This window comes from Corvus cornix, chromosome 10 (genome assembly GCF_000738735.6).
Source record: "Corvus cornix cornix isolate S_Up_H32 chromosome 10, ASM73873v5, whole genome shotgun sequence".
Taxonomy (NCBI): domain Eukaryota; kingdom Metazoa; phylum Chordata; class Aves; order Passeriformes; family Corvidae; genus Corvus; species Corvus cornix.
In genome coordinates this window covers 13,032,011-13,052,904 of record NC_046340.1, presented here as the reverse complement: position 1 = coordinate 13,052,904, position 20,894 = coordinate 13,032,011, and the positions used below count along the sequence as shown (strand labels likewise).

The window sequence follows — 20,894 nt, the reverse complement described above, 5'->3', positions numbered from 1 at the left end:
AAATATAATAATTCTTGATAAAATTAAAGTCCTGGAAATAAATCCTTTATATTCTGCAGTGGTAAACTTGTACAAACTCAGTACTTTCTTCTCAGTAAAGTCACTATAGCTGAACATGTCTGTCTTGCTAAGGAAGAATTACACAGATTTATACAAAATTCACCACCCAGCCAGGGAAAATTTTCTGTCTCTTAACCTATATCATCTTTTGAAGGACAAAGGGAGACTTAAGTATTCGGTGAGCCATGACAAAACACGCTCTCGGCTATGCTGAACATGTATTTATGTATGTCTCATTCCTATGCTTCATGTACAGCATATAGGATTTAATCTTTGCCAAATATTTTTAAAATAGCAAAAATAAGACTTCATGTATTAATTTTTAATGCCAGTCCTTTTTCCTTCAACAGCAGATATACAGCATCTACCGTGTTCTGATCATACTTTCAATTAATTGTCTGAATGAAGATATACGTATGTTTATATGCTTATTAAACATGGAGATAACACAAAAGCTACACACATACTGGAAGACAATAAGATAAAAGTTATTTTAATATTTCAAACAAAAATCAGGAAAATCTAATTCAGCAGGATCAAGTGAAAAGTAACACACTTGGGAAAACACAACAGACCATGCAAACACAAGATGAGAAACAAATTTCAGCAGCACAACTTCGAAGTGACAGCTCAGCAAAACTCTACTGTATCATAACATCATGAAAAAGCAGATACCATGCAATAATGTACGATACTATCAAATTCATTGGGGTATAGAAAATAATCCTCACGCTCTTTACAAGTAGGCACACTAACACCCTGTTGGAAAAGTTCTCTCTGTTCTGGCAGAGGACTTCCAGAAAGACACTGAGTGCCTGGAGAGATGTCAGAGCAACCCAGGGAAGAGTAGTACAGATCTATTAAATAGATGGATGCAGGGAGAAATACGCAAGAACTGAGTTCTCACTCTAAGTGAGGATAAGTGCAAGGGATATACACTGCTACAATTTAAATTTGTAAAAGATTTCAGTTAAGAGGAAGGGAATAACTGTTTTTCACATGCACTGCTAAGCCAGGAGGCAATACTGCACCAGACATATACAAGTCAGACAACAGGGAGAACCCATCCAGTGCTAGGAATGGGTACAGAGTCCTTGCCACAAAGTCTCTGAGAACGTTACACATGCACATCAGAGGTCGGTTGGTTTTTCTGGGGAGGAAGGGAATTCCTTTGTTTTTTTTGGTTGCTTGCTTTTTCTAGTGAAACTATATAGCCACTAAGAAACTGAGACAAGACGTGAGATGTATCCAAATTATTCCCCGTACCAAATGTCACATCTTCTTTTAAAGTACCAGCAGTTTCAAAATCACTTATTCTCACCTCTTTGCTTCCTCCAGATGACAAAGGTATTCATAGGCTACATTCTGGCGTCGCCTTTCATCCATTTCCTCTGCTGTTAATCTCTCATTATCCAAGACAGCTGAAAATAAACAAAACATGGTCCTCAGATGGTTGAAGATTGAATATAACCAAACAGGGACATCAAAAATCAGATCCAACCTCTCCCAAAGAAACTCACTACAGTTTTTTTTTATTCAGAAAATTAAGGATCTGATGACTTGTTCTTTACTAGCAACAGAAGATGCCCTGTTTCCTCATCCTTGTCACATAAATTTGCCAGCTTCCTTCTTCCTGATTTCTCAATTTGACTGCATCCCTCTAACTATTTTTTAGAAATAATCCTTTATTTTTTTTATTTTCTTCTAGCTTTGCCTTTGTCTTCCTCAAAAGCACATCAGTGACCACTTGGCCCCTCATTTATCCTCCGATTTTGATAGCAAAAGATTAAGGAACAACACAAATACATATTCGCATTATATAATCCCTTCTGTATCTTTACAGATCACCTCTAAAACAAGGCAGAAACACTAGTCACACTCCTTATCTGGAAGGGAATCATTCAGATTCACAGCCTGCATGTCATCTTCAGATCAAGCTAAAGACCTACATAGGGGTAATATGCCTAAATCTTCCAGATTCTGTGTATTTAAAGCCTCAGTGAAAAAGTCTTCTCTTCCCATACTTTCAGCTAAATACATCTCATATCAAAAAAAAAAAAAAAAAAAAAAAAAGAAAAACACTGAAGTTTTTCAGGTTTTGTGGATCAATTTGACAAATAGGAAATATCTCATACCATTACTATCAAAGGTTAGCTTATACCTAAAATGCCTTCAACTAACAATCTACTGTGTGCTTTTGAGACCCCAGCAGGAACACTGCATCCAAGTCTGGCGCCCTCAGCACAAAACCTGTTAGAGCAGGTCCAGAGGAGGGCAACAAAATGCTCCGGGGGCTGGAACACCTCTCCCACAAAGGCAGGCTGAGACAGCTAGGGTTCAGCCTGGAGAAGAGAAGGCTCCAGGGATACTTCATTGCGGCCTTTCAGTACCTAAAAGGGGGCTTATAAAAAGTAGATGGAGATACTGACGGGACAAGGGGGACAGTTTTAAAATAGAAGTGGAAAGATTTAGATCAGATGATAGGGATAAATTCTTGAACCGAGAAGATAGTGAGGCATTGGCACGGGTTGCCCAGAGAAGCTGTGGCGACCCCATCCCTGCAAGTCTTAGAGGCCAGGTCGGACCGACTGCCGCTTACAACATCGCCCCTTCACAGCACCACGTTTTCCTCCGCCGCTGATAACTTCAGACGCGGTATCAGAGCACAGGCCAGCCCGCGTGTCGGACGCCAAGACCCAAAGCCTCCCTCTCCACAGGAAGCCTCTGCCAAGGCGGTGAAGGGGTCCGATGGCAGCGGAGCTCGCCCGGCACATCGGGTGTGGTCGCCAGAATCGGCGGGAAGGCGGAAGGCAGGGCCGCCCCCGCCCCGCCCGCGGCGGACATCTTGGGCGAGGCGCGGGGCCCGCCCGCGGCAGACGACGGCGGCACAGCCGCGGGACGCCCCGTCGCTGCCCATCCGCTGCCTCCTGCCAGCGCTCGTCTCCAGCACTCAGGAGGGCCGTCCGGCTTCGACGAGCTCCGGTGCAGCACGGCGCCCACTCCGCGAGAGGCGCGGCTCCCCGGGGCCCGCGAGTAGAGCCGGCGGGGCGCACCGCGCCCGCGGGGCAGTCCCGGAGCCCGGACCCCGCGGCTCCCCCCATGCCTGCGGCAGCCCAGCCTCCCCTCCCAGCGCTAGACCCGGGCAGGCACGGACAGCTCGGGCTGGGCATCGCTTGGCGGCCACGCGGATTCCCGGACCTCGGGCACTCCGGTACTCACAGCCATAGTGGGGCCGGGACACGGCCAGCCCGTCCACGTCCTCCGCCGCCATGGCGCTGCGCTGGGCCGGGGCTGGCGGGAGCTGGGCGCGGCTGTTCCTCTTCCTGCCGCACCGGGTGTGGCGGGGGCGGAGCCGCTCCTCCGCGCTCTCTCTGCCTTTCCCCACCCTGGCCGCCCCCGCCACCTTCAGCCGCCGCGGAAGAGAAGTGACGAGTTGCGCAGTCCCCCTCCGGCCGGACTCAGCCCCCAGCCTAGCTCAGCCCGTCCCCGGCTTGGCCGCCCTGTCTCTCCCCGGGGTCCTCTCACAGGGCCAGCGCCCTGGCCTGAACCTTCCTGTTAGCCTCATTCGTAACACCCAGCTAAGCTCTGACCTAAACTCTGCCAGCATACTGTGCGGGACACAGCCCAGGTCAACCTACTCATGACCCACATCTTACCTTCTCAGCCCTCCCAGCCCCACTGTGTGCAGTGCAGCCTCATCAGCTCAGCCTCCACAGCCCGGCTGCCTCCCCCGTGCTGCTGGGCCAGGCTTGCCTAGGCCCTCTTGTCCTGCCAGGTTCCCCAGCTGCATTGCCCTTCACAGTATCAACACCTGGCGTTTCTGGATGCAGCTGTGCCGTTCCACCTAAACAGCTCTGCTGACCAAACTGTGGTAACTCACCTGAAATGTCAGCCGTAAATTGAAGCACGGTGCTCCAAAACAACAGCAACATCCAGCAGCACTGCCACTTCAGAATGATGCCCTGAAAGTTTCCTTCCCTTCAGTACACATTACTGTTGTTTTGCCTATTTCTTGTTCAAGGGTCAGAGCACTGACGATGACAGCCACCATGTGTCCATTTTAATTAGTCCCATGAATTTCACTGCCAGGGCATAAACTTACTACCTAAGCACAAATTAAGTAATTTGGAAGACCAATAGCCTCTGTTAGGAAAAGCATCAGCAGCAGGTAAGGGAGTTGATCATTCCCATCTTCCCAGCAGTGGATTCAGTTTCAGCTTCCCCAGTACAAGGAAGACATGGGCATAATGGAACAAGTACATTAAGGGCTTGGAGCATCTGACATGAGGAGAGCATGAGAGAACATGACAAGAAGCAATGGACTGAAAAACATAGAAGTCCCACTTCAACAAAATAAAGAAATATTTGTATTCTGAAGGTGATCAAACTCTAGAACAAGTTACCTGGAGAAGTTGTGGAGTCTCGGCCCTTGGAGATACTTCAAACTTAACTAGGCATAGTCCTGGACAAACCCACTCGAGTTCACTCGGCATTGAGGAAACAAGGTTGGACTAGAGACTTCCAGAGGTCACTTCCAAACTCAATGATTCAATGAGCCCATCAAAAAGTACATTTAATTACTATATATACATAGGCAACATGCAATAGGACAAGAAGACATAGTCTGAAGATGTGCCAGGACAGGTTTAGGTTGGACATTAGGAAGAATTTCTTCACAGAAAGGGTGATTAGATATTGGAATGGGCTGCCCAGGAACATGGTGGAGACATCATCCCTGGAAGCGTTTAAGGAAAGACTGGATGTGGCACTTAGTGCTTTGGTCTAGTTGACAAGGTGGTGTTTGGTCATTGGTTGGACTCAACAATCTTAGAGAACCTAATTAATTATGTGATTGTTAAAGAGTCTGTATGAAAGGGAGACATAATTCAATGGTTACAGAAGTAACTACATCGGGGAATGCCAGACATAAATTACAAACCAAAAGGTTTTATAATGCATTATTATTATTAACATTTGCATTACTTAACATGTGGCCACTTGGAAGTCATGTAATGAGAAGACATTTAAAATAATGTTTATATATAGACTGTGGAGTGCAGAACTCATTTTGTCCTGCTAAAAATCTCGTAACATTTTTTGCACAGTGCCACAATCCTCCCTCAAAAAAAATCTCATTCTGGTAAGAACAATACAACACGATTATTGTATATCATCAAAGAACCTAGCTGAACCTCTTCAAGGTTGTATTCAATGGTACCTATAACAGCTCCCCTGATTTAAGATTTCTGGTGATTGTTATTGACTCTGCAAAATGTTTTTCTGTTAGGATTTGTGTATCTATGTGTCTAATTTATTGCCTTTCCTGTTTCTTGTCTTTTTTTTCCCTTAATGTTGAATGAGCACTAGTCAGATAACCTTGCAAATAATATAGAGATACCTATTTTTCTCTAGTTTCAAAATTTGGGCAATCAATTCTGTAAAAAAAAAAAAAAATCTTGAAGTTTTTTGCCTTAATGACTAATCACTAGGCTTCCTAGAGAAAATGAGCACCAATATCCTTTAAATAAACTACTGTTATCTGTTCTCTTGCAGGGGTTTCCAGATCAATTGTATACTGTGATATTTATGCCAAGGATGCATAAAAAATACCTAGCTAAACTCCTCAGCCTTTATTATGACGCTAGAAGTTTTGTCAATAGAAAGAGAATCGTTTTGTTATACTCATACGTGATCAACAATAATGTTGGGCTTCCCAAGTTACACATAAAGCTGTATAGCTACAGATAGTACACACCCATATTCTTCCTACATTTCAGACCATATTGTGGCAAGCTGAACTAAATATGTATTAGATAACCCTTAACACTAAACACTAATTTCTTCTAAATGAAGAAGAGTAAAAATGCACATAGGAAAAGACACTGCCAAAAATGAAGGGGGAGACGGGGATGAAAACAGGCTGCTAAAAACCACTTTATTAAATAACTTCACAGTTTTCAAACTGGCACTGCTAAAACACTGACAGATAACATGAGAAACCGATAAAGAAGCCTAGTGAGGCACATCAAAACCCAGTCTACCTTGCAGGCTGCGCCTATGCTGTTGTCCTGGATGGGACCTCCCGAGCCGGCACCTGCCATCACAGCCACCCACGTTACGGCACGGTTCTCCTGCAGCGAGCCAAGGCCAACGCGCCTCCGGAGCGCCCGGGACGCGGGCGGGGTCCAGAGCGCCCCTCACGCCGCGCTCCGCGAGGCCGCTCCCGCTGCCTCTTCCGGCGTGCCCGCCTTCGCGCGGCCTCCGCCGCCGCCCGTTCCCCCGCCGCCGGTCACTCCCGCCGCCGCCGGTCACTCCCGCCGCTGCCGGTCACTCCCGCCGCCGCCGCCCACTCCCCCGCCGCCGGTCACTCCCGCCGCCGCCCGTTCCCCCGCTGCCGGTCACTCCCGCCGCTGCCGGTCACTCCTGCCGCCGCCCGCTCCCCCGCCGCCGGTCACTCCCGCCGCCGGTCACTCCGGCCGCTGCCCGCTGCCCGCTGCCCGCTCCCCCCGCCGCCGCCGCCGCCGCCGCCGCCCGCCCCTCCCGGCGGCCCCCGCGCGCCTCCCGGCAGCCCGCGCGGCCCCGCGGCAGGATGATCCACGAGCTGCTGCTGGCGCTGAGCGGGTACCCGGGGGCGGCCTTCACCTGGAGCAAGCGCGGCGGCCTCCAGGTGTGGCACGGTCCCGGCCGAAGCCCACCCGGCCCCCGCCCCGCCCGGCCCCCGCCCTGCGCGGCCCGCCCGTCCTTCCGTCCGTCATCGCTGTTTCCCACTCCAGGTGTCTCAGGAGCTGCCGTTTCTGCATCCCAGCGAGACCAGCGTCCTGAACCGGCTCTGCCGCCTCGGCACCGACTACATCCGCTTCGCCGAATTCGTGGAGCAGTACACGGGACACGTACAGCAGCAGGTGGGGCCGCCGGGCCGTGGTATTTCCCGGGAAGAGCGCGGCAGGTGCCAGTAAGGCCAAGCTGCCCAGGACACAGGAGTGTCCCGCGGCCCGTGGCCCTACCCGCGCTCGCACCGAGCAGAGCTCCAGAAAGCTCTCTGCGATGCGTGTAAGGAAGGGTAGAGAGCAGTGAAAGATGAACCGAATGCAACATCTTGTTCTTGGGGAAGTCTTGTAATAATTTCTGACCACAGCAGACTGGCCAGAGTTTGTGAACTGAGTGGGATGCTCATGACTGTCTTGTAGTCCTTCTCAAGATTTGCGAAGCGCCTTGAGATCCAAGAGGCACACTTAAGGGAAAAGAAGCACTGGTACCAGTGGCTCCCAGCACTTCTATAGGCCCACAAAAGAGCTAAATATAAATCTGCTCAAGTAACTCTTCTTGTGACAAGATTGTATTTGTTTTTCTGATCACTTTATGGTGAGCTAAGGTGCATTTCAGCCTGTTTGGAGCCGTGACTACTGCCTGTTTGCAGCCATGACTGCACAGATATTAGGTTACTCTTCAGACTTGCACTAGGATGCTGATGCAGATTTTGTTTTGTTTCAGGATCACCATCCATCTCAGCAAAACCAGAGTGGATTACATGGCATTTATTTGCGAGCCTTCTGCACAGGTCTTGATTCAGTGCTGCAGCCTTATCGACAGGCACTACTTGACCTAGAACAAGAGGTAAAGGAGAGAGATACGGAACAAGAGGCTGTAGTGCTGCTGACAGATTGTGGATTCCTTTCCATATTAGGGATGCCTTCCAAATTATTCCTGTGACATGCCACTGTAAATTACTTTTCATCCTAATAAGTGTTGTCCCCTCTTCCTTCAGTTCAGTAAGTGCTCCATCTGTGTCAGAGCCCACTGCTGTCTCAGACTATTTTGGCTTCTGTTTTCAGTTTTAGAGGTTTTGATTAATCTCTGCTAGACTAGTAGCTGACGTAGCTTGGGTAGTGTTACCATCCAGTGGTTGTGATAATTAATCTTCATTAATTGCTTTATCTTTATAGTTTCTGGCTGACCCACATCTTTCCATCTCACATGTTAATTACTCCTTGGACCAGGTATGTCATATTAATAAAGAGGTAGTGTTCTTTGGTTGTTCTTGTCACTCATTGAGTGGGTGGGATAAACAAGGCTTGCTCTGTCATGTCATACCATTTCTATCTAATGCCTCTATATCTGTAGTCCCTTAATCATGCTCAGAGGATCACCTGCACTTCAACACAAAGCTAAGGTCCTCCTCCTTGACCCTCACACATTCCTCACTGTCTGTGTTTAGCCTGAACTACTGCTGGAATATAGTAACTTCGTGCAGCCTGGTCCAGTGGAGGGAGGACATACTTCCTAGAGACTTGCATGTCATGTTTCTAATTTGTGGGGAAAGACAGATGAATAGTTTTATTAAATTATTGTGTTCAGCTGCTATCCACAGTTACTCAAGTATAGTTTTTTTCTGTCTTCCTTACATAACAACCTGGATCAATATTTCACTCCTTGTTCTGCAGTTTCAGTTACTCTTCCCCTCCGTGATGGTCATGGTGGAACAGATCAAAACTCAGAAGGTACAGTAAAATTGCAGCAAGTTTCTCTTAACAGGTTTACTCTTTAACTGATAAAGTTATTTCTGCCCTCATCCCAGACTTCTAATACTAGAAAAGAGTGTAGTTTCAGTAATGGATGCCCTATTACTAGTTCTGCTGTAAGTATTGAGATTATATAATTCATTTACACTGGATTTGACTTTTTCCCTTATACGATAATCTTTGATGACTTGAATTTTATAGGACAGGATGCTGGTGGTTGGAATTTTTTCTTTTCTGAGTATGTTTTCTCCGACTGTTCCCTGAAATAAAAAAGGCAGAGGCTGATGTTTTCAGAATCCAGAGATGCTTACATTTTTTTTTAATAGAAAGTATTGAGAGAAGCTTGGGTGTAGAGCCACACATAGAAGGCGTTTTTCATCACAACACAGAGCATGTTACATCTCTCTTTCTGTAAGACTTGTTCAGCTTATTAAGGAATTTTCTTGTGAGCTGAAAGTGTAGTGTTTAAATGTATAAAAAGGTCAGTACAGATCCAAATAATAGACCTAGTCTAACATTTTCTTTCTGCAGATTCATGGATGCCAGATATTGGAGACAGTCCACAAACATAGCTGTGGGGGGTTGCCTCCTGTTCGCAGTGCTCTTGAGAAGTACGTAGATACAATAAAACTATTACTTCATTCTTCTGGAGTTAGTGTCAAAGTGTTTCTTACTTGTTGAAACAGTACATGCAAAACAGCCTTACATGGTATAAAAGTAGGAGTACCATGCAGGGAAAACCGTCACAATCCCCATTATTTATCTAAAGCAGGCTTGTGGTGGGAATGAAGGCTTTCTTCATACTTTGGATTAAGGGCTCAGAAAGCTTCAGACCCAGGTTTTTTTTTCTTCTTTTGAAGTCTACATGAATTGTTTTGCATATGGTAGACCTGTTACTGATATTTGATCCTTCAAAATGATAAATGTGATTGTGTGAGTGTTGTGATGTTTGTGTGTCCTTGTGGAGAAAGTCAGACTCCTTAAAATGTCATTTAAGTAGAAACAGCAGCCACTGCAGACTTACACCTCTGGTCTACTAGCAGATTTCTGTGGAGAAGCCACATATTCAGAGGATATGTTAGCTTAGTTTTGCACCTTTTAGTTTCATCCACCCTTCTCTGTTAAAAAAAAAAAAAGATATAAAATACCATATTAGCCATTTAGTACTTGCCATACTGCCTGGCTGACTAACTGGACCTCCATACAATGACATACAATGAGGTTTTGATTACTGTGTGCAAAGGCCTGACTGACTGTTTCTCTTGACCTCAGGATTCTGGCTGTGTGTCATGGAGTCATGTATAAGCAGCTCTCTGCCTGGATGCTGCATGGATTGCTACTAGACCAACATGAAGAGTTCTTTATCAAACAGGGCCCCTCTTCTGGAAATGTCCCTAGCCAACCTGAAGAAGATGACGATGACTTAGGAATTGGGGGACTTACAGGAAAACAGCTACGAGAACTTCAGGACCTGGTGAGATCTACAAGTCATAACTTGGCATCTTTGGTCTTAGGGAACCAAAGAAGAAGTGTATTGCATTCTGCTTCAGTGCGAGCTATGCTACACTAGACATATATTGAAACCTGCTAGGATGGTAAATCAAGAGAATATTGTAATAGGTTGCTGCTAGGCATAAGGGACAGAGACCTATTGTTTGGCCCAGTTGGATAACCCCAGGGCAGAAAGCCCTTTGGATGGAATCTGTGTAGATGCTGATGTCAGGTAATGGGAACTGCTGCATGCCCACTGCTCTTGACTGACTGGTTTCTCATTCCTTATGGTCAACACTGTGATCTAACACAGGCACTGGTGGTAGTGTGAGGAATTGCAAGGGAGGGGGTGTGGGGAACTTGGCTGTTGACTTGATTTGCACACTTTCTATGGGCAGCTGGGTCAGGTGCCTTTCTTGTACAACCATTAGTTGTGTGAATGTTACCTAACAGGTTAATGCTACTGACATTACTGGTAGAAAATGTGCTATGTGAGAGTCAAGAGACTGCTAAGCAAGGGAGCAACCTGCCAGCACACTGGTGAAATGTGGTAACTCTTCCTGTAGATGCTATACCATTAGAGTGCCCTTTTGCAAAGCAGCTTTCTCAGTGGAGTAGTCTTCCACACTATGAGCATTTGAATAGTGTCTGAATAGAGAACAGTGTGGAGCAAGTTCAACTCTAAATTCACACTCTAGTTTGTGGTGAGAAAACATTTCATGGGCATCTATGGAGTTAGTGTGGTGCTTGCAGCTTGGCTGTGACCAGACAGAAACTATGTGTTGCATACTAATTAAGTGCCCTGTGCCAACAGTCTCTGCTGAAAACAGACTACACCCAGAGAAAAACAGGGGAAAACTTTAAAAGGCAGTTAGTGGCAAAATCTGTTATTTCACTATATCAGATAAAGAAAGAATGTGAAAATTGTTGAGTCTTCTAGGTCCATGATGGAAACTGTAGACTAAGAAACTTCTTTCTTCAGTATTATCGACTAACAGTGTTGGCAATTCTTCAGTCAAAGATTAAAATAAGAAATCTTGAGTGTTAGTGTGATAGACTGATAAAATACTTGGGTATTGCTCATCTAAAAGTGTCACTAGAATCTCAGGAAAATAATTGCCAACCTGTTAACATCAGTATACAAAGTTGTACTGAACTTTTCTATTGAAATGAAGAATTTTGTAGATGGCAAATGTTCTCAAAAATTTGTTTGGGTGATTATTTCTGGATTATGGACCACTGAAACTAATTCTCCAGTAACAAGAAAGCCAGATGAAATAATCAATATTGTGTTCCTGAAGGAAGATCTTGCCTCCGTACTTGGAATTAACATTCAGAGAAGAATTTAGTAACTTGCTGTGTTCTAAAACAGCTTTCACAGGAACTGAGAAAATTGCCTTATCTTTGCTAGCAAGACTTTGGATTTTTGTCCTATTTGCTCACTAGTGGAGGCGTTCATATTTGGCCTGTATCACAAGTGTTCTAAGAGTGTTAAAACATAGGAATGGGTGTAGGAGAGGATTATTTTTGGTAATGCTAGTTAACATGGTTATGGCAGCAAAAGACTGATGTAATGCATTTGCAATAAAAACTCCTTTTGGTGATGTAACATTATCCTTTGGTACAGCCAGTTTGTTGCTGTTCCACAGAGGTTTAGCTTCTTTTCCCCTCCTGCTCCACTCTGATGGAAGCAGTATCTCTAGGGAGATCTGCTAGCATACCAGAAGCATAAGGAAGTTTACTGGCCTACTTAAAGGATATAAATCAGTTTTGCTACCTTTCTGCTTACTTCAAATGTTCTTGGATGCCCCCTCACACACACCCACACACCCCCCTTTATACACCTTTTCTATCTGGCTTTCTCACAGTGTTTTCCATGTGATTTCTTTTTCCTGGTGTCTCTGGCAGCGCTTGATTGAGGAGGAGAACATGTTAGCTCCGTCTCTAAAGCAGTTTTCTTTGAGAGTAGAAATGCTGCCTTCATACATTCCTGTACGGGTTGCTGAGAAAATCCTCTTTGTGGGAGAATCTGTACAGATGTTTGAGAATCAGAATGTTAACCTGACCAGAAAAGGTAAGGAATATCTTTCTTGCTCAGCTACGAGTGACTGACACGTAGTTTCCAAAATGCCGCATTAACGAATTCCTCAACAGTCACCGACTATTGGCTGTTATTCTTCAGACTATATGGATAGTTGTGCCAGGACAGAGCTGTAGTCCCAGTGTTCTGCTTCTGATTGATTCCAAGGGAGAGGTGTAAATACAGGATGAGTAAATAACACTTTCCAAACACAGTCTCCAAGTTTCCAGCAGCAAGTCACCATGTGATTTGTTCTGGATAAAGCGATTGCAAAGGCCTTGTTTTCTTTTCAGTTTGCATCCCTCTCCCTAAAGGCTGCGGACAAAGGCACATCTTGCTCTGAGTGTATATGTTACAGAATGGTGTCATGGCATTAACTTGCATCCACAGACAGGAGAGATTCACTTGCAAGGTGGTCCCAAAAGTTGCTATGAAAGACAAATTATATGGAGTCTTAAAGACAGCAAGGGAGAGATGATTCTAGCTGATGGTTCTCTCTGAGAGCTTGAAAAGTTTACACTGGGGGTGGTTTGGGAAATATATTCCTACACCAATGGGGGAGGACTGCTGTGATGGCTCTACCTTGAGCATGTCTATGCAAAAGTACTTAAATTACTTGAGCAACATTACAGAGAACAAAGGACCAATTCTGTTGGACTGTTTTCTTGCGTTAGCAGAAGCAAGGGGAAAAGAAATTGGTCTTCTAGCTCAGTTGGTTAAAAAAAAAAAAGTCCCCAAGTTCAAGCAGTAGGATAGATTTGAAAGGGGCAGGGGTATGGGGAGAACCAAACCAAGTGGTTAATGCGGAGGAAAAGTTTGTGGGTTCAAAGGTCTAGCTCAGTCCTAGAAAAAGGGCTGTTAGCAGCAACCATTTAGGTAGAAAACATTTGGGGGTTTTACTGATAGCACAGCACTGCCATGGCAAGTGTCTATCCTGTAAACTGTACTTGCAATAGTAATCTTATACCTTGGTACTTGTACTTTGAGGCCTCCACGGTCCTTGCCAGACCTGAGACAGTGCTGCCTGGACAGCCTTTCTGTTCCACTGTGCTGGAGTGGCTCTGCATCCTTTTTTACTCTCCGAAACTTCTCATTGCTGCACAGGCTCCATCCTAAAAAACCAGGAGGACACTTTTGCAGCAGAGCTACATCGACTCAAGCAGCAACCACTCTTTAGTTTGGTGGACTTTGAATCAGTGGTTGACTGGATACGGAGCACTGTTGCTGAGGTGAGCATCCTAGGAAGGGTATCTACTGTGCAGGCTGAAAAACTTTTAAGTTTTAAGTGAAGGACTGGAAGAAGGGGGCTCTCTAACTGGTCTCAGAGCTTCATGTAAACCCAACTTCTAATGACAAAATGACATTAACAAATACTATGCTCTTTCATGAGGGAAAGAAAGGAATTTTTGTATATTTTTGTATTTCACTTGAAATTACTTCAGAACTTTTCATTTGCTTTCAGCATAATGGCATCTGACTGAGCACATGCTTTGGCAATTTTTAATCTTTTTTTCACTTGGAGCAGGGAGGAGAACCTAAGAAAATGGGGAGATTAGAGAAACAAGAACAAAGCTGGGCTAGAACTGATTTCATAGGAATTTGCTGGTTTTTTTGTCTCAGGTCTTCATGTTTCTTAGGCAGAGTTTTCTGCTGGTATATACCAAGAATTTTAACTGCTAGCATGAGCTGCTACACAGGACTCTTAGTGTGCTCTTGTACTTTATATAGCATTTTGTATAGGTGCTTTTTTTGTATGCATCACAAGTATTGTAAGACAGCAGCTACTCTTCTCTCTGAATGGGTGAGGTAATTCTGAGGGGAAGTTTCTGTTGTTTTGATTTTTGTTTCTTCACTAGCATCTTTGGAAACTGATGGTGGAAGAATCGGATCTACTAGGACAGCTGAAGGTAATGCAAGTGCTAGTTTGTTTTTGCTAAAGCAGCTCTTTCTTCCCTTCTTTCTTTCTATTAAATACTTTACTGCCTTACACTCTGGGCTTTCTTCATTTATGTAAAGCTGTTTTCATTTTCCAGTCTCAAGAATGAGCATACACTGATAGAACTTGGTCAGAGGCAGAGATAGAGGGGTATGTGTATGTGCTTTTGTAGCTTACATCTTGAAGCAATGTAGACTTTTTGGTCAGTGAATAAAATTCAGAGCTCTCCAACTGTGTTTTGGAACAGCAGTTGTCCAAATAATAAAAATGGGTGCTATCAGCTAGGATGCTTAAAATTTCTGCTCAGTTTTTGGTATGTTAGGTACAAAAAATTTATCTCCACAGATTATAAAAGACTTTTACCTTTTGGGAAGAGGTGAGCTGTTTCAGGCCTTCATTGACACTGCACAGCATATGTTAAAGACACCACCTACAGCTGTAACTGAACATGGTGAGTGTTGCTTATGTGCTTATCAAACTGTCCTCACTATGGTATAGCAGGAAAGTGGAAAGCCATGTCCAGTACAGAAGAGCTCTATCTTAACCCTCTACACTATGTCATTAGTTTTGAAACTATAGCACCTGTGAATTAGAATGTCTCACAGAGTGAGTGAAAACAAACTCTCCGAAACCTTCTGACGGCAGGTATTTGAAACTGGAATTAAAAGAGTGCCAATAGTGCATAAGTGTTGTCTTTTAGGACCAAGAATAAATAATTAATGGGTGCAAAATTAGCACTAGCTGCTGATTTTGAGCTGATATGTGTTCTCTTGTTGTCAGATGTCAACATTGCATTTCAGCAGTCTGCTCATAAGGTGCTGTTAGATGATGACAACCTTCTTCCTCTTCTTCACTTAACCATTGAGTATCATGGAAAGGAACATAAAGGTATCTACTTGATTTTTAGACGTAAATTAAGAGGGGAGATGATGACCTTATTTTCAAATCCTATTACCTACCTTTCTCTCAAGTTAAAGAAATACTAATTTTGTTCCCTTTACTGCCCTATGTGAGGGCCTAGACTGCACTGGCTCAATTCTGTTCTTTCCCTTTTCTTTCTTGCCATGGTTGTACTGACTGAGAAGATAATAATTCATAATTCAGCACCTTACTTGTTTTTAGATGCTTCTCAGACTCGTGAAGGGCCTTCCCGGGAATTATCTCCACGTGAAGCCCCCACATCTGGATGGGCAGCTCTGGGCCTTTCTTACAAAGTTCAATGGCCACTGCACATTCTTTTTACTCCTGCTGTTCTCGAGAAGTAAGTACTAGGTATGGTCTTTCTACATTAATCTGTATGTTCCCTGATCTGAGGCATTCACTAATGTGTTGGGCTTTTTTTTCTCTCTATGGAGAGAAAGGTAAAGCTATTGCTCCCTGAACCTTAAAATGGCTCATTCCACTTACTCATAGAGAAAGTACTTGTAATGACAGTAAGACCTGCAAGATGCTGACAGATCTGCACTGATTTACAAACAGTGCTACTTTAACAAACAGTGTTTTCATTGACAGCTCTCCTCCTTACACTGAAACTAGCTTTGTATTTTTTAGGTCAGTAATCAATACAAGCAGAAATCTTACTCTGCAAGGTGTGCCACGGGGCACATGGGCCATGACCTGATGGGCCCTAACTATTGGCAGTCAGCTCCTGTTTCTTTTTCCAGTCTTGCATTGTTACCTTCTCCAGTACCTGCAGCGGAGGAAGATTTTATTCTTAAACCACTTTGTATTTTTTGATTGTAGGTACAATGTTGTGTTCAAATACCTGCTGAGTGTGCGACGAGTCCAGGCTGAGCTACAGCACTGCTGGGCTCTCCAGATGCAACGCAAACACCTGAAATCTAACAGAACAGATGCCATCAAGTGGCGTCTGAGGGATCACATGGCTTTCCTTGTGGACAATCTTCAGTATTATCTGCAGGTCAGTATTACAGAGAAAGATAAACTGTATCACTTAATCAGAAACTGGCAGAAATGCATGGAGGCAGCACTGAAGACCTATCTCAGGTTTCTGATTTCTTGTACCTGAAGGAAATCAGGACTTCCTTCACAAGTCTAGAGCTTCCTCCAAGTTCCCAAACTACTGCTACAATTACGAAGTTTTTGGACTTGTGAATCAGTGAAATGGAGGAGTTCTTTAGTAACTCCCTAGTGCTACTAAATGTTTGTGACAAACCAGTCATCTCTGAAGGACCATCATTAAGATACCATCCTGGTTCCTTCTCTTGCCTCTTTAAGTGAACTCTACTTTGAGTTAAGTTTTGGGTTTTTTTGTTTGGTTGGTTTGGTTTTCAAAGAATTGAGAGGGGGCCTGGCTTTCTAAATTCTCCACAGTAATCTGGCTGAGCTTTTGTACTGCAGCCTTTGCCCTAAGATTCCAAATAGTATCTCCCAGTATAACTTCAGAAATTACTACAATCAAATCCCTTTGTTTACATGCTAGCTATATACTTTTTTCATAGTTAAAGAAAGTGACCATTTTCCTTTGTACTTAGATATTACTTAGGCATCAAAAATTGTTGTGTACTCCACATTACGTACTGCTCTTGTATATAATTCCTCATTCATCAGCCAGAGAGGAGGGGATCCTCAACCTCTAATATAAGAGTAGCAATAAGGAAAGTAAGTTTCTTATTCAAAACTTCTGGCTGGTCTCAAGCACTCCCAATTCCTAAATCACTAATGAGGTATGTTCACATATCCGTCAGGTGGATGTACTGGAGTCTCAGTTCTCACAGCTTCTGCAGCAGATAAACGCCACAAGAGATTTTGAGAGTATACGATTGGCTCACGATCATTTCTTAAGTAATTTGTTGGCTCAGTCTTTCATCCTCCTAAAACCTGTAAGTAGGTCTTGTTTTCACCTTTTTCTACCAATTCTCCAAGTGCCCTAAGAAACACACCTTTTTGAACAGATATGACAAATCATGTATTTTAAAACAGATCAGTGATAATCTTCTGCAAATCGCAGAGTACAATTCTCAGAGTAAGGCAGGTATAAACTATAATTGATAATTCAATTTAGATCATCTAATTTACAGTTGGTGTGTGTGAATGCTGCATTCCTGGCAATTTTAAGTCAAGCTTATTTCAGTGTTCAGTTAACCTTAGTAACTTGTATTTTATCACTATATTTTTATCACAGGCTATTTCATTAAAGAAGTACTAATAAGCAGAGTGCTGGGAACTGAAGTCCTGAGGGACTCATACTGATATGCATTAGAGTAGGAAAAATTCCCTCTTCTACTTAACAGAATAAAAATAGTTGAGATATTTCCGAGTGGACTTAGGGTCTTTTTAATTTTGTTAATTTAAAAAAAAAAAAAAAGTTAGAAGTATTTTTATAAACAGCCCCACAAAAATATTTGCAAAGAAGGTTAGTTTCAATGAAACAGTGTCTCTGTGCTCATCTATGAGGTTATTGTAGAATAAAGGTGGCAGAATAGTAATTAACGCAGTCAGATCAACTGATACAAAAGAAATTCCTAGTTTAGTGAACAGTGAAAGCAAAGCCTTGAACCATATCTCTTGTTGGTCGTTATCCTGCCTTCTTAATCCCAAAGCTGCAGTGATGACCTCCTGGTTGGATAGAGAAGCCAGTGTGCAGCTCCTGTGCCTATCTGGATGGTTCATGCCAATTGCTGTTTTCCCAGAAATGTCTGCAAAAGGTTGTGGGAGGGGTAGAGGGGAGATGCACCATAACATTTAAATCCTTTTTCCATAGAAAACCTTACAAAAATGCTACGTTAATATCTTCCTTCCTGACTAAAAAATACAGTATCAGCAACATCTTTGTTATGAATATTACAACTTTTCAGGTGCCTGCTTTCTCTCTGTGTTTGAACTCTGTTTCAACTACTAATTTGTACTTTTTATTCCATGTAGGTTTTCCACTGCTTAAATGAAATTCTGGATCTTTGTCATAGTTTTTGTTCTCTGGTCAGTCAGAATCTGGGCCCATTAGATGAACGAGGAGCTGCACAACTCAGTATTTTGGTGAAGGTGAATCTATGTTTCTGTGGATCTGTTCTTCTCCCATGCAAACATTTGCCTAAGCAGCTACCTTGGCTTTAACAGCTGTAGAGAAAGAGTGCGTGTAAGCAGAGGCCTTCTATGTAAATGCTTGTAATTATTTTAACTAATCAACTCTTCCTGGCTTGGAAATTCTATGTGCGCAGAGAGGAGGAAGGGGGGCAGATACTGGAACAGAAAGGAGGCAGAGGTTGGTACCCCTCTTTTTGGATAACTAACATCTAGGAATTCTTGTGGCTCACACTTTACCTTATCCTAGACCACAAGCATCACATCTCTTGCAGTGAGTCTTTTCTTCAGGCTGTTAAAGGACTAGCTAGGCAGAAACAGAGATGAGATGCTTGCTTTCCTTCTCTTCTGAGAGGGCCCAGAACTGACATCTTCCAATTTGTAGGGATTCAGTCGTCAGTCATCACTTCTCTTCAAGATTCTCTCTAGTGTTCGCAATCATCAGATAAACTCTGACTTAGCTCAATTGCTACTACGCTTGGATTATAACAAATACTACACCCAGGCTGGAGGAACCTTGGGCAGGTAGGAATATCTTGTGGGTTGCTTGTAGCATTATCCTGAGGTACTTGAAGTACAAAGCCATTTTTATTGATCGCTTCTAATTATTTTGGCTTACACTAAGTGTTGATAAATACTATGACAGAAAAGTAACAAATCAGCATTTTTGGGTTTCATATGCTTTCTCCCCTTTGAGTTCCTTTTGGCAGAAAGTTGAACAAGCTGCTAGCTCATACTGGCTGAAAAATGCTGGTGTGGGTTGGTAAAGGGAGTTACTTTCAACGTGTAGTTAATGCTGTACCTTTCTCTTGCAGTTTTGGCGTCTAAGCACTGAAGGCCTTTCCTTCAGGCTGTGACTAGTGATGCATCAGGTGCTGGAGACTGGTGCTCTTGGACAGCTGGAGAGTTTGCACTCAACTGAATTTTCCTTTGTACCTGGCTTTTGCCTGGTGATCTACTGTTTCAGAAGGAATTGGCAAGAAGTGCCACTTATGTGAGGCTGCCCAGCGATTACAGAAAGCTACTCCATTTCTTCTGAACTAGTAAAAATATGCTTTCTGAAGCCCCGCATATACTTGTAAATGCTTCTAGGGAGGCAATCTGAACCTCTTCAGAAAGTGAAAAAAACCAGAATTATGATGTCTGGACTCTTCAGCTGGACTATGCTCCACGTCAAGTTCGAGGATGGAGGAAGGAATCTTGTTCTTGACTACAAATGAAGTTGTGTCTGTATTCAGAAGTTCCACTTGTGTAGTAAGCCGATTTACAGTACACAATGTCTGCTAATCGAATACCACCAGGTAGATGAAACAGCAGTAGCAATTTTCAATTGAGGTGAAGGGGGAGGGAAGAAGTAGATTTTTAAAAATCTCTTCTCATCCAGTGCACTAGTCTAGGATATGTGTATAGGTCATGGAGACACTGGTGATATCACATGCTTTCTCTATACAATTTAATACAGTTTATGTGCTAAAATTACACTTGCCAAGACTGGAGCTTTGCCCTATTTGAGTACAAAGCACCCTCTGCCGGCAGAAAAATGGTAAGGAGATGCTTACCTGGGATGTTCACCTGTGCTGTTCTCATTCCAGACTACTTAGAATGCTACTAGTGACTACCCTACTGAACCAAAATAAAAACACCTTGTCATGCAATTATATGGAGTATTGTCAATGGCTGCAGCCCAGTGCAAAGGGAACAGCGTGGCCCAGCCTTGTCTGTCATAGAAAAGCAGTATCTGGCAGGAACTTCTTGCCTGTTACTAAGATTTCCTAGCCTTGCCATAATGTACAGACTGTCTTGATGCAATTCCCTTTGAATGACTGGCAAAAGAGAACCCTTCAGTCCATCACTGGGGTGTTGTATCAGGTTTCCCAATTTGAACACAAACACTGCCAGGAAACCAGCCTCCCCCTCAAAGGGTTGGTACTTGCACACAGCTCATACTGGAGTTACATGTCCTTGGGGGAAAAAAATCCTCTCTGCTCACTCAGAAAGACACAGTAACAACAGCCAGCAAGAGTAAGACCTGGCACCTTCCATGCATTACAGCTGTTTATGGTAGGACTACACCTGATGCAAAGTTTAAAATCCCTGGAAAAAGCTAGAAAGCTGGAGAAAGTGGTGTAGTTTGGATGTGAGATTTACAGACCAACAAGGTCAAATGTTTGAGCCATGAAATGATAGAGGAAAAAATACACATTGAGAAAAACTTTACACTTTTGAAGCAGGGGACTAAAGATTGTATGAGGATGGAGAGAGGCCGTCAGCCTATAGCACTGTTAGAGTGAAGAGCTTTTGCCTTTATGCCACCTGACCACTAAGATGTGAATGCAGAAGCTCAAAAGCAGATGATTTATCCCATTAGCATTTAAAGATACACAGCACTTACATACTCTTTGTACCTCAGTCTCCCAGCAGTTTAGTTGTCCAAGGTTCTTGTGTCTATCTCAACTTAGGTAGAGCCAGTCTCCACTATGACAGGTTAATACCTATACAGTCTGACAGGGAAAAAAAAAAGAGGTAGCCAAACCAAAATGATACTTTGTCCAAGAAATTCTTAGTACTCACTTCAGCAGCACCTTAATGAAATTAATGGAAAATAACAGCAAAGTGGAGGAACACACAACATGGTATTCTTCCAACAAACAGAAGTACCACTGCCCTGAACTTCTGCCAATGGAAAACACCCCTTTCCCCTTTTTCTGTAGTTGACTTTGTGTTGAGCTCAGGCTTTACTCAAAGCAGAATATTAGTGCTATTCAGC

General features: G+C 43.6%; 2 protein-coding genes across 4 annotated transcripts in view; one reads left to right on the top strand and one right to left on the bottom strand.

The window, feature by feature from the left end:
- IQGAP1 (IQ motif containing GTPase activating protein 1) overlaps positions 1 to 6,322 on the bottom strand; it is a 55,768-nt gene extending 49,446 nt beyond the window's left edge. Inside the window, exons 1-2 of one of the 2 annotated variants that reach the window (XM_010390872.4) lie at positions 6,102 to 6,322; positions 1,382 to 1,481 (exon numbers count right to left, since the gene is read on the bottom strand). In XM_010390872.4, the coding sequence (XP_010389174.1) occupies positions 1,382 to 1,446 (65 nt within the window). In that variant the 5' untranslated portion in view covers positions 1,447 to 1,481; positions 6,102 to 6,322. Of the gene's footprint in view, positions 1 to 1,381; positions 1,482 to 3,279; positions 3,388 to 6,101 lie in introns of those variants that run through there. The other variant, XM_039557498.1, reaches the window with a different exon arrangement.
- Positions 6,323 to 6,614: 292 nt separating this feature from the next.
- TUBGCP4 (tubulin gamma complex associated protein 4) lies at positions 6,615 to 19,785 on the top strand. Of its 2 annotated transcripts, XM_039557870.1 has the most exons (18): positions 6,615 to 6,727; positions 6,834 to 6,962; positions 7,552 to 7,674; positions 8,004 to 8,057; positions 8,502 to 8,558; positions 9,111 to 9,190; positions 9,852 to 10,053; positions 11,979 to 12,144; positions 13,255 to 13,379; positions 14,007 to 14,057; positions 14,432 to 14,537; positions 14,867 to 14,974; positions 15,209 to 15,347; positions 15,830 to 16,007; positions 16,795 to 16,929; positions 17,972 to 18,088; positions 18,513 to 18,652; positions 18,943 to 19,785. In XM_039557870.1, exons 1-18 carry the CDS (start codon positions 6,650 to 6,652, stop codon positions 18,953 to 18,955), a joined length of 2,001 nt encoding a protein of 666 aa, XP_039413804.1. In that variant the 5' UTR covers positions 6,615 to 6,649; the 3' UTR covers positions 18,956 to 19,785. The 2 variants fall into 2 exon arrangements, with proteins under 2 accessions (XP_039413804.1, XP_039413805.1); XM_039557871.1 differs by lacking the exon at positions 18,513 to 18,652.
- Positions 19,786 to 20,894: the final 1,109 nt, after the last annotated feature.

Bases quoted from the DNA above. Each gene is read 5' to 3' on its own strand.
- TUBGCP4 (XM_039557870.1), top strand. From the start codon at position 6,650: ATGATCCACGAGCTGCTGCTGGCGCTGAGCGGGTACCCGGGGGCGGCC. The intron at 6,728-6,833 runs GTGTGGCACGGT...TTCCCACTCCAG, and splicing joins GCAAGCGCGGCGGCCTCCAG to GTGTCTCAGGAGCTGCCGTT. The intron at 14,058-14,431 runs GTAATGCAAGTG...TTATCTCCACAG, and splicing joins ATCTACTAGGACAGCTGAAG to ATTATAAAAGACTTTTACCT.